Raw genomic sequence first — 15,915 nt, 5'->3', positions numbered from 1 at the left:
GTAGCTGCAGAGGAGGTGGTGGACTGACCAGCCCGCTGGCCCCATGACCCACCTCTGCGGGTTCTGCGTTTGCGGCTGTGCTGAGACTGTTGCTGTGCAGGCCTGTGGCTCTGTAACAAACGTGTTAGGGTACCCCTTCCTTGGCCACGAAAGGAGCAAAAAGCAGAAGCGGGAGGAGTGCGCGTGGCCAAAAGGCCCAAGGACTTGTCCGTAGCCCGAGAGTCCTTAAAACTCTCCAACGCACTGTCTGCCTTGTCGCCAAAAAGACGAGTGCCATCAAAGGTCATGTCCATCAGAGTGTTCTGGACATCCCCGGAAAAGCCAGTCGTCCTCAGCCAGGCGTGGAGGCGTAGCGCCACTGTCGAGGAAATCGCTCTGCCCAGCGAGTCGGCAGTGTCAAGGCCACAACGAATCATGAACTTGGCTGAGTCTCTCCCCTCAGCAATAGCTTGGGAGAGCACCATCCGGGCCTCCTCCGGACACTGAGGCAGCACCTGCGCAACCGTGTCCCATATAGAATGGGAATAACGGCCCAAGTGGCATGCAGTGTTCACAGACCGCAGGCCTGTACTGGTGGAAGTAAAGATTTTCTTCCCAAATTGTTCCAGTTTCTTGGATTGCCTGTCCGGAGGTGTGGAAGGGAATGCGCTTGGGGACGCAGAGGCTTGGACAAAGAAAGATCTCAGGGGTAGGGTGTTGGGAGAGGAAAATGGGGGTCGCCCGGGGCCGGGCGATGGAGTCAGGCCATGTTCCTATCCACAGGAGCCCCTGTGTTGGGCATGGACCAGGCGCCCAAAAGAACGTCTGAAAGTGCGTCATTAAAGGGCAGCTTCGGCTCCGCAGATGAAGACTACGGCCTAAGCACTTCTGTCAGGAGGTTAGTCCTGACGGCCACCATAAGGAGCTCGAGGTGGAGAGCCTCGGCCGCCCTACGCAACACCACAGAATATGTACCACCCTCCTCCATAGCCACGGTAGGAGTAGAGTGTGTGCCAGGTTCTGGAGTATATTCCAGGTCACCTGCATCCTCCATTTCCTCTTCCCAGTCCGGGTCTAACTCGCACTGGGCTGCGAGAGGGTCCTCAGACCCCTCCCAGTCCTCCAGAACCTGCTGGGCAGGTGGAAAAGAAGGAGGTGGACAGAGAAAGGGATAGAAATCCCCCATCGCCGTCGGGATCGGCGTTGATCGACACCGGTCCTGCACTGTCCCCACGTCTGGGTGAAAGCCGGTGGCGCCGTTGGTCGTACTAGGCCAACCGACATTGGCTGGGATCCAAGGATGGATCCAGCATTTAGACCGGCATCGTGGACAACATCAAGGCCAGAGCAGACGACATTGAAGAGCGAGGACCCCCAGTCGGACCCGCGGGTCCCGAAGGCGTGCCGATGGGCCAAAGACGTGGCCATGGCTGACCGGAACTCCTGCAGCTGGGCCGAGGGTCTCCGATGGATCCGGAAAGGGCGGGTAAGCCATCGGCATCTGCATAGGCTCTGCCGGAGCCGCGGGTGCGGCGCTACCCGCACCCCCAGCTGTATCGCGTGACAGGCTAGGGGGAAGGCGAAGAGCAAAGTTGCTTCTTCGACTTTTTGTGCTTCGCCTTACCTGACTACAAGTGCAAAGACTTCGTCGAACGATGGTGATGGCGGCTCTGCGACCTGTCCCTCAATGGGACTGGGACCCGGAACGGCGCAGAGCAGACTCCCGGGCCTCCAGCAAAGTTCGAGACCACTCCCGCAAAGTTTTCGGAGCCAGGGCCGGGCATTCGGGACACGACTGAGTCGTGGTCGTGCCTCAGACAGTAGTGACACTCACAGTGTGTGTCCGTCACCGATATGGTGCGGGGACAGGCTGCGCAAGATTTAAACCCAGGCATCCCTACACACCAGGAGTCAAAGACTCAAAGAAGAACAGAGCCAAAAGTCCCAAAAAAAGTCAGTCAAAAAATTGACTGGGGGTACCGCTCTTTCCGGATCTGCGCTTGCTGACGTAGAAAAAGAAAGAACTGATGTCAACACACTTGGATGTAGCTCCAGCGACTACAATGCCAACGACTTACGCGGAGCCACGCGACGATGTCTACCGACGCGCAGGGGTACTGCTGACGAAAGCTTTTCGGATCCAGTAGGGTGCCTGGGGGTTATTCTAAGGTAAAGAATCTATCACTAACGTGTTTCTTTCAGATAAGACTTGCTTTACCTTCCCCTTTATCTCCTTTTAGGCTTGTCCCCCCTGATTTATCGGTCTGTTTCTTTACTACCATGACCCCTTCTTTTTTGACATAGCCACCCATCTTTCTCAGGGAGGACTTTCTCGGAGCACACAAGCTTACTCTTCAACGTAGTGATACTGGCACCTGTGTCTCTCAGCCTCCACCCTTTGCCCATTGATGGTGACCAGCTGCCTGGACTTGGAAATATGAGCAGGCAGATGGGCATTTGGCACCATCTCTTTATCCCCCAGGAACACTAGGGTTACATCTATCGGTTCCCTAAAGCTAACTGGGACTAAATCCTCCCCAAGCACTACACTCTCCAACCCATGTATGCCCAACCGGGTATGAGCTGTGGTCAAGTAGCAACCACAGTCCTAGTCAGGGTAAGAGGCAGGTAGTATACCCTAAATTAGCCTATCCTCACCCTCTCGTAGCTTGGCACAGAGCAGCCAGGCCTAACTTAGAGGCAATGTGTAAAGTATTTGTGCAACATCTCAAACAGTGAAAAAACCACACAAAAAGATCCCATACCAAATTAGAAAAACAGATTTGACCAAAAGTGACAATAATCCAGTTAGTAGAACCAGAGATATTAGTTATTAAAGTTCATAAGAAAAACAGCATCAAAAAGCACAAACCTCTACAGGGGATATCTGGTCGCAAGGGACCGGGACAAAGTCACAATTTCAGGCCAACCGCAATGGAGCACGAGCCGGCTACATGGACCCAGTTAAACCCGCTGAACAGAGTACCTTAAATCCTAGTTGCGGAGATTTGTGTGGATCCATGTCACAGATGCGTTGCGCAGCAGAGCTGATTCGTGAGTTCCGAGATGCAGCAAGGCTGCGATACAGGGTCCTGTTGCGTCAATGTCGAGGATCCTGTCTGCAGGGCTTGCGATACGAAGTCCCGTGTCAGGGATGCGATGTGCAGCTCAGGTGATGCATTGGTTCCCATAAACGGTGAAGCCGTGATGCAGAGTTCCAGCCCTACCTTAGGGTTGACTTGTATGTATAAAAAGGAAGGTTTAGGCCTGGCAAATGGTTTATTTTGCCAGGCTCTGCAATGGCATCTGGGTATGATCCAATATTGCCATGTTTATGGGAACAGCACAAGGACAAGCACTTTAGCACTGGTTAGCAGTGGTAAAGTGGGCAGAGTCGTAATACCAGTTAAAACGAGGTTAGACAAAATGGAGGAGGAAGCTATATAAAACTTTATAAATAAATAAGGTAAAAAGTTGGGGAGCGGGAGGGGTGGGTTGGCGGGGGGAGGGGAGGCCACACTAAGGTTGTCAGGTCTAAGAAAGGCCATAGCAAGTAAAGTAAAAAAGTACATGTGTAGACAACTTTTTTTCAAGGTCTGATTTAACCTTAGAAGGACACTAAATCTTTGTGCCACATGCTGTTATGCACATTACCTCAGGCGGCACCATGTGCTCTCCCTAGTGTGATTTGAAATATGTTCTACAGCTCTCTCCCAGAGCTAAAATCTCTGTTTGGCACCAGTGAGTAGAGGTATCAAGGATACGAATGGACCAGTCCATCATAATATTTTGGAGTGATGGCAAGAAGGGGGGAGTGTCTTTTTAAAAAAAATCCACTTATATCATTTCTATGTGCTCCCAATGTCTGTTTGGGGACCATGCTGGGTAATGAACTGGCATCATGTTCCAAATATAGTAGCCTAATTGTTAGTATGTAAACACCTCTGAGCTACACTTGCATGACTATGTGAGTAAAATATAGGATATTCAGTACAGTAGGCGCAGAGAATACTAAGAAATTTTCATTGGAGTAGGTGCAATTGAAGCAATGTTCAGTTCAATCAACGCATTATGAACAACAAGCATAGGCCAGCCAACTTTGGTTTAGCCTCGTTTGATGCACAGGTCTGGGGCTTTCTCAAGGATATGCAAAGTAAATGTTACATTCGTATAATAAATAGAGAGGACCAAGTAGGGTGAATAAACAAAAGAATGTAAATACAATTAGTTAGTAACATCAAAAGTTTGAGTTTGCAGATGAGACAACCGCATGTGGGCACTGTAAGCTTGTGCAAAACTGTGAAAAAACGCCCAGTGTGGCAAACTCCAAACGTGATTTGTCTGGGAATTATTGCATCATGATAGTATTAGTACCTGAGGAAAGAAGTGCTGTGCGATAAGCCACTGCTAGAGGTATCATGACATTTTGTATATGGTCATGCAAGATCTGTGAGATAATTAATGTAGCTGCCATCCAAGTAGTAGGCAGTTTTCCTTTTAAAATAGTTGGTAAGAGGGATTATATGTAGGGCGGATGGCCATGTGTCTTTTTTGTGGAGCAATAATGATCATAGAACAGCCCCATTACTTATACATTTAACTTTAATGAACAAGTCTAACACAACACAGAAAAAGTAGGGACCATAACATGACATGCAATATCTCACCATATTGAAACCAAGCAGCTTCTGCAGCAAACCACTCCAGAGCTGAGGGTCATAAACACGGTATTCCAAGCTTAGTTCAGTTACCAGTCTCACTGCCTAAAAAAAAAAAAATCACAACAACTAGCATGGTTTAAACAAAATGCTTCTGTTCTTTATTTTAGCAGTCTAAAAATTAGCCATTCATAAAGACACTTGCCCTCCAAGTAAACCAGAATATATCTTTAGGCGACTATAGGTAATTGAGTCATTTTACCAACAATTTGATCAAAATAATATAATACCATATGCAAGAAGCTAGTAAATACAACAACAAAGAACATAAAAGAGTCCTTTCAAGGAATACTCAGAGGCACATCAAAAATAAACGCAGACAAAAATTATAAAAAACTGACCATATCAGTCAGGAGACAAGAGGATGCGACCATTAGCAGGAGTGTCATAGATGATGGTTCAATGAGAACGCAAACATATGTTCAATTAAATAGAATAAGTCAAGAGCCACAAAGAACAATTCAATATTCCTGATGCCCAAGGGGGTACTCTAGAACCTAAAGGGTGTCGACAAGGGACTACAATAGTTAAACCCGTAATACCGGAATCATTGTGCGTAGTCCATACTAATCATAAAATGCTTTCCAACCTCAAAATCCTCTCGTGGAACGTGGCAGGATTACAAAAAGCACTGAAACACGAAACTGTCCCACAAATATTGCAGGAAGGAGACATAGTATGCCTACAAGAAACTTGGGCAAAAGACTATGTACTCCTCGAAGGCTATGCTGGTTTTCATAAACTGGCAACCAAAAACAATCACTTCGGGAGACCATCAGGGGTATTTCGATCTACGTAAAACATCAAAAGCAGGTGACTGTAAAGAGAGTTAAAACAAATTCTGACACATTACAGGCACTAATAATAGAGGGAGACAGAGTCCGAAAAGATAGTGTACCGATATTAGTTATAAATCTATATCTAAATGCACATGGAAAGAACAAATTGGATACCACCAAACATATCATAACACTAATAAAGGAAATTATATACTCCAACGCGCTCCTGCCCAAAGTGATAGTAGGAGATTTTAACCTGCACCACCTGGGAGTACATCAGAGCGACAGGCTTGGTCTAACCAGTCCTGAAAGGGTTTTTAATTCCTTTCTAAAAAATTACGACCTAAAATCGGTGAAGGACATAGCTAAATGTCCAGACTCCAAGCTCTTGAGCACGGCCACATTTAGGAATTGTTCCACAATTGACTATATCTTTTTATGTAATCAGCTAGCTGAGAAAATTGCCAACGCTGACATAATAGCACATGAAACTAGTGACCACAAACTACTGCAGGTGGACCTAAACCTGAGCTTACTACAGAGGGAACAAGTTGTGGCAGTATCGTGGTCAACAGGGACTGAAGAACATTCCCTAGTCAAAAGGATAAAATGGAACAAGACCCAAGTAAAGTGGTTCAATGTTTGAAAAAAAAAAAAAAAAAACAAGAGATGGGCCAGGGGAATCCGCCCACAATGGAAAACTGGACAGAGTGGATTGGACACCTAAAAACGAAATTGGTCAACAATTTTAAGGTCAGTGCACCGGGCCATAAAATGTTCACCTCACGGTTTAGACATAACACAAATCTTATTACACTGTCACGTATGAAAGGGCAAAGAGATAACACAACACCAGAGGAACACAGGAAACAAGGGAGAAATGTACAGACTTAATCAAGAAGAAGAAACACTTATTATGGTCGCTCAAACTGGAAAAACTAGAGCAAGACTGGGTAACAATACACAAGCTCGCAAAACCCCACAAACAACGACAACTTTGGCAATACATTGCAAACCTGGAGAACGGCAACACGGATAGGCGTAATTCGGTACACGCCGATGTTTGGATAAGGCATGTTGCTTCAATCTACACTGAGAAACCAGCTACTACAGTCGACGAAAAATATGAGACACAACTCGTAACTGGAGAAGACAGACACGGAGGCCACCACGGGATCACTTGGTAAAGAACAAGATGGTAACTCAGTTAAACAGGTGATAAAAAGGATAAGAAGAGACGGGGCTCCTGGGCCCAATGGCCCTCCCAGGGGCTATTTTTAGAGAAGATCCAGTTTACTGGAGTAGAATTCTCTCTAAACTGTATACTGAATGTAGATTAAAAGCAAAAGTACCAGACTCATGGCGAGGGTCCTTCTTGCACCCTATCTTCAAGGAGGACAACACAGACCCAAAAAACTACAGAATCATTGCCCTTCTGGATATTGAAGGGAAAGCCTATGAAAGTACTCTACTGAAGGAACTAAACGAATGGATCAAAGAGAATGAAATCCTCCCCCACTATCAGACAGGCTTCCGTAAGGGCTGCTCTACAATTGACAACATTGTGGCCATGTCATATTTGAGCCAGCAAGCCAACAGCAAAAATAATAAACCAATTTTCGCATGCTTTGTCGATTACTCAGCTGCCTTCGACGGGGTACCCCGACACAAGCTATGGGAAAAACTGAGCAATTGCCACATCCCAGCAGGACTCCTTAATGCCATCATTTCATTATATAGTCACACCTGGATCCAAGTAAAGCTAGCGGACAACACTATAACAAAGAAGTACCTGACAAATCGTGGACTAAAACAAGGATGCGTACTCGCCCCCACGCTGTTTAATCTATACACAGCAGATCTGGGGAAGAAGCTTTTGAACGCTAGTCTGGTGACCCCAAAAATTGGGAGAAATAAACTGCAAATCTTACAATATGCTGACGACCTAGTGGTAATGGACCACACAAAAATTGGGCTGCAAAGAGGTTTGGATTCTCTAAATAAGTACAACGAAATCAATGAACTGATAATAAATGCTCAAAAAACGAAAGTTGTGATCTTTGGCCACTTCCCCAAAAAAGACTTACTGAAATGGCATGTGGGTAAGGAAATTATTAACACCACGCGTTCATATAACTACTTTGGATGTTGGCTAAGTGAAACTGGCAAAGGAACATTACACACACATAAAATGAAGGCCAGAGCACAGGCAACAATTTTTTCAATATGCAAACTAAACAAGCTTATGCAGAGTCCGACGTCAGGACCCATCAGAAAAGTATTACAAACCAAGATCAGGGCAACTGCAGGGTACGCACAACAGGCATTCCCAGGAAAAATGGAGGCAATGTTGGACAAAGTGCAGTGCCAGGCCTATAAACGCATCTTTAAACTTCCCAAACACACTCTTAACAGTTTAATTCGTTTGGAGTTCGGCCTAAAGCAACAAAGCAAGGAATGCTTGGGAATACATGCAAAATACTTTTATCAACTTATAACAGCTCCAGCCGGAAGTTTAAAAAGTATGCTCAAGCCAATCTACGGAGAGACCTTCAACCCGTGGCAAAGCTACAAGGATAAAGCAGTGGAAACATTGGGGCTGGCAATTGAAAATTGGAAGGACGCACCAACAAACTATCTGGCGATTAAAAATGCAATAAATAAACAATGTTCCCATCTGTCACATATAAATGACCTAGCTGAATTCGTAACAGGAAGAGGGCCACCTGGATTGGCATCATCATATATTGGACATAAAACCCAGCCCTATCTTAATCAAGCACTTGGAAGGAAAGCACTTAAAAACATCATATGGGCCAGATTAGTGCTCCTTCAAATAAAAGCTAAATCCAGGGTGGAGGTCCCTTGAACAGAAAATGAGATGCAGACTAACTATAAATACGAATCCCTGCTACACATGATTTGTTGCTGCCCTGCGATGCTTTTGCTCCGACAGGTCCTTTTAAAACAAATTTGGTTACGACATGGGGCTCGACCAGTAAAAGAAGCCGTTTCGGTACTTTTCTCCTGTACTCTTCCATGGGACCTGGCCAGGTTCGGGAAATACATGGCCGAACTTCGAAATAGGTTTATGGAAGACGAGGTGTTAGGCAAGATAAAAGCCAACTCAGTTTAATAAGCCAACTTGTCCCATTAATCAGACGGAGAAGATATTTTTTTAGTAATTACCAAATGTATAGATATACATACTTAAACATTTATTGTCTTTTATATACTGTTTTGAGAGTGTTATATACAAATGTCTTCTCTTAGAATTTATGGCTCTATTTTATGTCTTTTTTTTACATAGTTTTCGTCTTTTTAATCTTTCTTTTTATTGGCATGCAAGATGTATTGCAAATGGTTTTAAGTAACTGTGCAATATAAATAAACAAATTAATGAAGGTTGCATATGCAAGAATGCAGAAGAAATGTGATAGGAAACGGAAAAACATTATTAAAATAGCCTAGGATTCACCTTGAGCAATTGTAGAGAAGACTAGACTAATGCACAAGAACAAATGTACAGGTTACTTACCTTCGCTAACTATGTATCTGGTAGAGACAATTCTAACCGCAGATTCCTTAACGTAGAATTATCCCCAGGCGTGAGACTGGATCCGGAAAATTGTGCCACAGCATACCTGCACACCGGGGGGACAGCATCACGCGACTCCGCCCAGGCGTCGTCCGCGTACTTGACGTCAGCGAGGTCACATATGTCCCACCCCGGCGTGTCTACGTCAGTTTTCATCAGAGAACTTTTCCAAGCCACAACGCGGAGCCATCAGACAAAACTGTGGGAGTATGGGAAGAGTACAAAAAAGCAGAAGCAGGGAAAACACCGTAAAGAGCAGTGCCAGACACTGCAGCACCCAAAGGCAGGGAAAAGAATAAAGAACAGAGCACAGCCCTGAGCAGCAACCGTGCCAGTACGGAGATAGCGCCCCCTGGAGAAAAGGAACATATGTAAAAATTTCATGACAACATGTAGCTGGGCTACAACCTCAACCAATACCAATGAAGGGGAACCAGTCCAAGACAAACAAGGAATGACAACCTACCAAGACAGCCCCAGCACAGGATGCGACGACAACCCCATAGGAACAAAGGGCAGAGACACAGCCAAAAGCCCCAACCTAAGGATAGCAGAGGGACCAGAACCCTAAGTAGTAAAGGGGGAGGGGCGAGAGAAAGGTAGGCCCCATCCTGGAGCAACCAGAGCAGAAGGGCACAGAATTACCCATAAACCCATCCTCCAAGTGCCAAACGAGGAGGAAAAGAACAAGAAACAGGGCAAATCATCCTGTCAGAAAGAGCAAAGAACGCACTCACAGAAGACATAGCCACCCACCGGGAGGCAAGTGCAGAAGACCAAAACAAGGGTCCTCGCAGAAAGGGGAGGAAGGGCGGGCCGTAAAAGGAATCTGCGGCTAGAACAGAGGAGAACAGTTTCTTCCCAAACTGATCAAGCCTTTTGGATTCCCGGTTTGGGGGAGCGGTCGGGAATGCGTTCTGGGACGTAAAGGCCTGGATAACCAGACTCTCGGGGTGGGTGGACAGAAAGCAGGGGTCGCCCGGAGCCGAGCAGTGGCATCGGGCCACGTTCCGATCCACAGGGGGCACTGTGGAGGGCCTGGACCAAGTGCCCATCAGAACGTTGGTGAGGGCCTTATTGAATGGCAGCATAGGCTCCGAAGAGCTAACTGGCTGTTGAAGCACCTCAGAGAGGAGGTTAGTCCTCATGGCAGCCGCCGGGAGCTCAAGTGCCAAGGCCTTGGCTGCCCTGCGCAACACCACAGCATATGTAGCCCTCTCCTCCGTAGCCACGGAAGGAGGAGAGAGAAAACCAGTGTCCGGCAATGTGTCAAGACCGGGCATCCCTACTGGCACCAGGAGTTAAAGTTGACTCGAAAAAGATAGTCAAAAAGACCAAAAAGTTAGTAAAAAAATGACTAAAGGTACGTGCTCTTAACGGAACGCTGCTTCCTGGCGCGGAAAAAAGAAGAACTGATGTCAGCGCGCGAGGGCGGCGTCTAAGTACTCCAACGACGTCATCCCGGCGATCACGACGCTGCCGCCGACGGACGCTGAGCCGCAGACGACGCCTACAGACGTGCAGGGGTACTGCTGACGAAAACTTTCCGGATCCAGTCTGACGCCTGGGGATATTCTAAGGTAAGGAATCCAACATTAACGTGTTTCTTTCAGATCTTGCAATACAGGGAATAATACTACTCATGATAAGAGTTGGCCCCGAAGATTGAGTATCTGGCCAAATCGCCTTAAAGTATATTGATTGATAGCCAATAATTGACACTCCCTTAATGATCAAGATTCAGAATAGGTGTATGTATACCTCGTAGAACTCTACCATTAAACATAACATTGACGCCACTGCAATATTATTACGTATGCAGCTGAGACAAAGATGAAACACAAAGCAATTAATTAAGAGAGTGCTTTAGGAAGTTAAGTCTCTTTAAGTAACGAAAGAAAGACGACGAGGAATAGAAGGAGAATACAAGAACCTTTAAAGGAAGAAAAAAAGGGAAATCAAGGGAAAGAAAGAAAAAAGGAACCAGGTGGAGAATGAAAGTGAGGAAACAAGAGAGGGAGAAAATAACAGAGGAGGCAGAAAGGAGAGGGGCGAAGGAGAGGAGGAAAGATGGAAGGTGAAGAAGGAATAAAGGAAAGAAAGGAGAGGATGGAAGAGGAAAGAACAAAGTTGAGAAAATAATGAAGAAATTAAAGAAAGGTAAAAGGAATTGTAGGAACCTATGAATGGGAAAAATGACAAAGGGTGAAAAAAAGTAAAGACTAAACAAAGCATAGAAGGGGGAAAAGAAAGACCGACATACAAAGAGAAGAGAAAAAAGAAATTAGGAACAAAGATGGGATGGAGACAAATAGAGAAGAGGAAGATGGAGGAAATAAAGAACAAAACAAAGGATGAAAGTATAAGAGCAAGTGAGAAAGAATGGAAGAATGAAAAAGAAAGAAAGGGAAAGAAGGATAATGAGAAAAATAACGAGAGATTGAAAGAAAAATGATGAAGGGTAAAAAAGAGAAAATGAAGGACAGAGAAAAGAAAGAAAATTAAAGAGAGAAAAAAAAAATGATAAGGCAAGAGGGGTGGATTCAGATGAGGAGGTCTAACAGGACCGAGCAGGCAAAATGGCCCCCCTGCGGTATTGGATTGTCAAGGTAGTAGTGTTTTGTGAGCATGTGAACTGATGCCCACATCATAGTCCGGAAGATATTCCGAACCGGCACCCCCCTCCCATGCCAATGGCTTTTTGGTGCCTTGACACTGATAGAAGAAGCAAGCAGGCTTTCTGGGGGTTACTTTGTAGCGATCACGTACCAGATTTTACTGCAGAGGACTATCCATCTGGGCATATTTCTCTTTCGCCTTTCTCTGCTGCAGAAAACCCCACAAAGAACTGATCAGCTACACAATGGTATTTAATGCTATCAATGTAGAAGCTTAAACTCTTCTTAGGGTTTAGCCAATGGAACCTCTCCTCCTCTTTTTAAGTGTAAGGTAGAGAGCACAAATGATATTACCAGAGGGACAGATTGGCGAACGTGAAAAGGTGTCACAACTTTGGGCAAGAAGCCTGCCTGGGCCTTTGGCACCATTTTTTGTACAGGAAGAAGGTGCTCAGGGTGGTGCACTGAGAGTGCCTGCAATTCACTCGTGATGATGAGAGGTCCTGGCAATCACGAAAATCAATTTGAGCGTCCGCAATTAGTGAGTAGATGTGTATTGGCTCAAAAGGTGTGCATGTAAATAAATGTCAACAGTAACTTCGGGGCCTATTAGGGCATGACTAAAGGCTTTGGATACATATGTGAGTCAGACCTTGATAAGACTCATCACAACAGGTGATTTGAAGAGAGAGGGTGGATCAGGTAAACAAAGGCCACAAGGGACAACAGATGACCCTTAACTGTGCCCACTGCAAGGCTTTGCTGAGTCAAAGATAAAATATACAACAGATCTGAAAGTTTAACCTGCAGAGGGTCGGTTTGATGAGTGCCACACCAGACAACAAATTTGTCTACCCAGAGTAGATGGACTTTATTGAAGGGAATCTGGCCGCAAGGATAACATCTAGTATTTCTGTTGGCAAATGGAACGCATTTCATTGCTGCCGCTCAGTGTCCACGCATAGAGATGTAGGTTGAGGAGGCTCAAGTTTAGGACCTTCCCCTGTTGCTGAGATAAGAGGCCCTTCCCAAACGGCTGCAGGATTGGAGGGGAAATGTCCATGTCCATGCCCAGGAGTTGTGTAGCAAACTTTCCTGGCTCAGTCCAGAGCTAATAAGAGGACTTGGGCGCTGTCAATCCTGCCTTTCCTCAAAAGTTGAGACAGGAGATGCAGTGGCGGAAATGTATAGAGGTGAACCATGCCTCATTGTCGTGGCAAAGTGTCTCTCCGTGACATTCCAGGAGGAAGCTCTACCTCTTCTGTACAGTATTATTTACATTGCGCATTCTCGGCAGAGGTCAACAGATCTAATCAGAGCATGTCCCCTCAGGGTAAAGATTCCTCTTGTGATCCACCAGCTGATGTCTGTTTAGCTTGTCCGCTCTGTCATACAGAGCTCATACTAGATCAGTGGTTCGTAACTCGTGGTCTGGGGACCCCTGAGGCTCAGCAAAGCTGAATCAGGGGGTTTGCAACTGTGTAGAAAAAAAGAAATGATATTAACAGATTAATAAAGTGTGTAGGAAGGTGCCCCTTTTTGACATGGTCACCCCCACCTTTTGCTCTAGTACTGATGCTTTTTGACTAAAAGCGGACAGGGTCCCCGCTAACCAGGCCCATAGTGCCAGTGTCCTTTCCCTTAAAACAAACAAAGTAAATGTCTAACTGTAACACAATTAGCAAACACTTTAGCCCCCTTGAGAGTCCCTAGCAAATGGTACCTCGGGCATGGGTACAAAAGAGGGTCTTTATGGTCTGAAGCATGTATTATGCCACCCAAAGGGAACCACACAAAAACTGCATGCAGACGGCCAATGCAGGAAGCATTTCATGGCACTCCCCCCTGTGTGCCATGCCCGGGTACGCTGCATATTCTATAAGTAAGTCACCCCTACTGCAGGCCTGAGAGCCCTAAGGCAGGGTGTATTATTTGTGAGGGCACATCTGCATGTGCAGATAGGCCCCTGTTATGTCTAGTTCCATTACAAGATATAGCAATTGATCAGGCAGCCATCTTAAGGACACATACTGGGCACTGGTCATGAGGAATAACCCACCTACATGATCGCTGGGCTAAAACCAATGGTGTTTGGTATCAAACAACTTGTCTTAATAAGTTTGTACTGATGACAGTACTAGATTTACTATGACATGCACCCAGAGGGCACCTTTGAGGTTTCCCTTGAAAACCTAATAGTCCTCTAGAGAGGTGGCGGACTGGTATTACCCAACCTGACGCCACAGATGGGTTTCTGACCCCCTGTAGAGTTCACGCTCTCAGAGGTCAGAAGCAATGCCTGTTCCAGCAGAAGGTGATACAGCTCCTCCAGCAGGATGGCTAGAGAATTAGCATGTCAAGGCCACAGGCTTCAAGCCTCTGCCACCCTTGATATGCAACAATGGCTTCCCCCTAGACCTGGGGAACACCACCCCCTGCTCTGGGGCCCATTTGGCACCAGAGCAGGTAGGAAATTAGTTAGTCAGAAGGCACGTCACACTTTTGGGCTAGGCACAACTCTAAGGTGAGTCACTTGAAGTGGACAGCCAAGGAAGGGTTTCACCATTTTGTTTGTTGAAACTAGGAACTCTTGTCAGGATCATGCCCACTCTCCAGGAAGTGGTCTTATAGGGGGTGTAGTCACCCCAAGGGTAAGTAGCCCATTGGCTACTACCCTACACTCCCCTAAACGCCACTAAATTCACCATTTAGTAGTCCCCCTTACACCAGGAACTCAGACTCATCTACTGGGAGCCAAAGAAATGACAAAGAAGAGCCCAAGTTGTGGGAACAGAGGTCCTGCACTGTGATTAGTGTCAAACCCTGCCTGGCTGCTTGCACCGCGACAATCACAAAGACCAACTCGTCCAGAAGCTGACCAGCTTGGAGGACTGTTCTTATCTTCAACAAACAAGCAGCATCTCCCTTGGGGTGGAGAAGCCATCCCCTGTAAGCAGAGAATGCTTTGACCCGGTACTTCGTCTTGCTGGTCATCAGGCCCACCAAGGGAGAAACTCGCCAGGAGGAGGTTGTCGGGCGTCCAAGAGGTCAGCCCCGCCGCTCTCACTAAATCTCAAGCTGCTGACCCCTCCTGGAGCACTCAGCACCAATACCTTGGGTACCGGAGCACTTACAACTACCAATGTTTGCTGCGTGTCCAGTCCAAACACCACAGTGCCATTGAGGGACTTCAGGATCCAGGAGGTACTCATCAAGAGTAGCCCTGCTGTCCTGTTTTCTCTCCCTCTCCAGGTAGCCAAAGCCAAGTGAAAGCATCTAACTACAGCAACCCACTTGTGCTTCAGAGACCCTTAAGAGCCAAACCCCATTTGGGTTTCTCCCAGACTTGCCCTAAAGTCCCCACATGCAGCCTTTCTTTTGCAGGTACTTCTTCCATAGACTTTAACTTGTAGCGCTCAAGGCTTAGTCCCAGAAGGCACGCTCCAAAAACGTTTGCAAGTATACCTATGCAGTGTATGTTTCTCCCATAGGATAACATTACTGCATTTGAGGCTCATACCTGAAAACCGTTATTTGACTGTATTTTGTCAATCAGCAAAAATCTATAACTCTGAAAGTACTTATCTGATTCCGATGATTTTGGGGTCTAAAATTATATAAAAATCTATGTTCTTTTTCAAAATTGATCTCAAATTTCTTCTTGAGTGTCTCATTTATTGACTCTGTGCACAACAAATGCTGAACACTACCCTTTGATTAGCCTAAACTGCTTGACCACGGTACTACAAATAGAGCATTTGGGATTATTAATTTAAACCCTGTAAACCAATAAGGGCCGTCTGTACCGCTTGCATGGTGTGCCCTTACATTGGCACTACCACATAAAAAGCCAGCTTCCTACAAAGTGTATTTAAATAAAGGAGCAAAATGTACAATCAAAAATGTTAAAACGTTCTGTCAAAATTTAGGAATTTGAAATGTGAGGCTAAAAATTAAGTTGGTATCCTTAGATTGATTTCTGGGAGCAGTACAACTGCTTTGAACAGGACATAGTATGACTAATGAGTGGCCTCAATTCAATTTAGTATAGTTCGTACCTTCCTATTAGAATTTAGATTTTTTTATATTGGTTTGTGAATTAAATAACACATTTCATTGACGGTATTTGTTTGATGAATGTTTTTCACTACATTTTTTGTCTATTGTTTTGTAGTTCACATCATCTTAATACAATGATTAAGTGGGGGTCCCCAAAGTCAAAA

The 15,915-nt window shown here is 45.7% G+C and overlaps 1 protein-coding gene across 2 annotated transcripts in view; it reads right to left on the bottom strand.

Annotated features, from left to right (window-relative positions):
* Positions 1–15,915, bottom strand: part of KNTC1 (kinetochore associated 1) — a 913,665-nt gene that overhangs the window by 162,481 nt on the left and 735,269 nt on the right. For both annotated transcript variants that reach the window (XM_078667574.1, XM_078667573.1), the window contains exon 56: positions 4,647–4,742. In XM_078667574.1, the coding sequence (XP_078523700.1) occupies positions 4,647–4,742 (96 nt within the window). The remainder of the gene's footprint in view (positions 1–4,646; positions 4,743–15,915) is intronic.

This window comes from Lissotriton helveticus, chromosome 11, assembly GCF_964261635.1.
Source record: "Lissotriton helveticus chromosome 11, aLisHel1.1, whole genome shotgun sequence".
Taxonomy (NCBI): Eukaryota; Metazoa; Chordata; class Amphibia; order Caudata; family Salamandridae; genus Lissotriton; species Lissotriton helveticus.
Note: the sequence above shows the minus strand (reverse complement) of the source record. Positions and strands in the feature narration are given on the sequence as shown.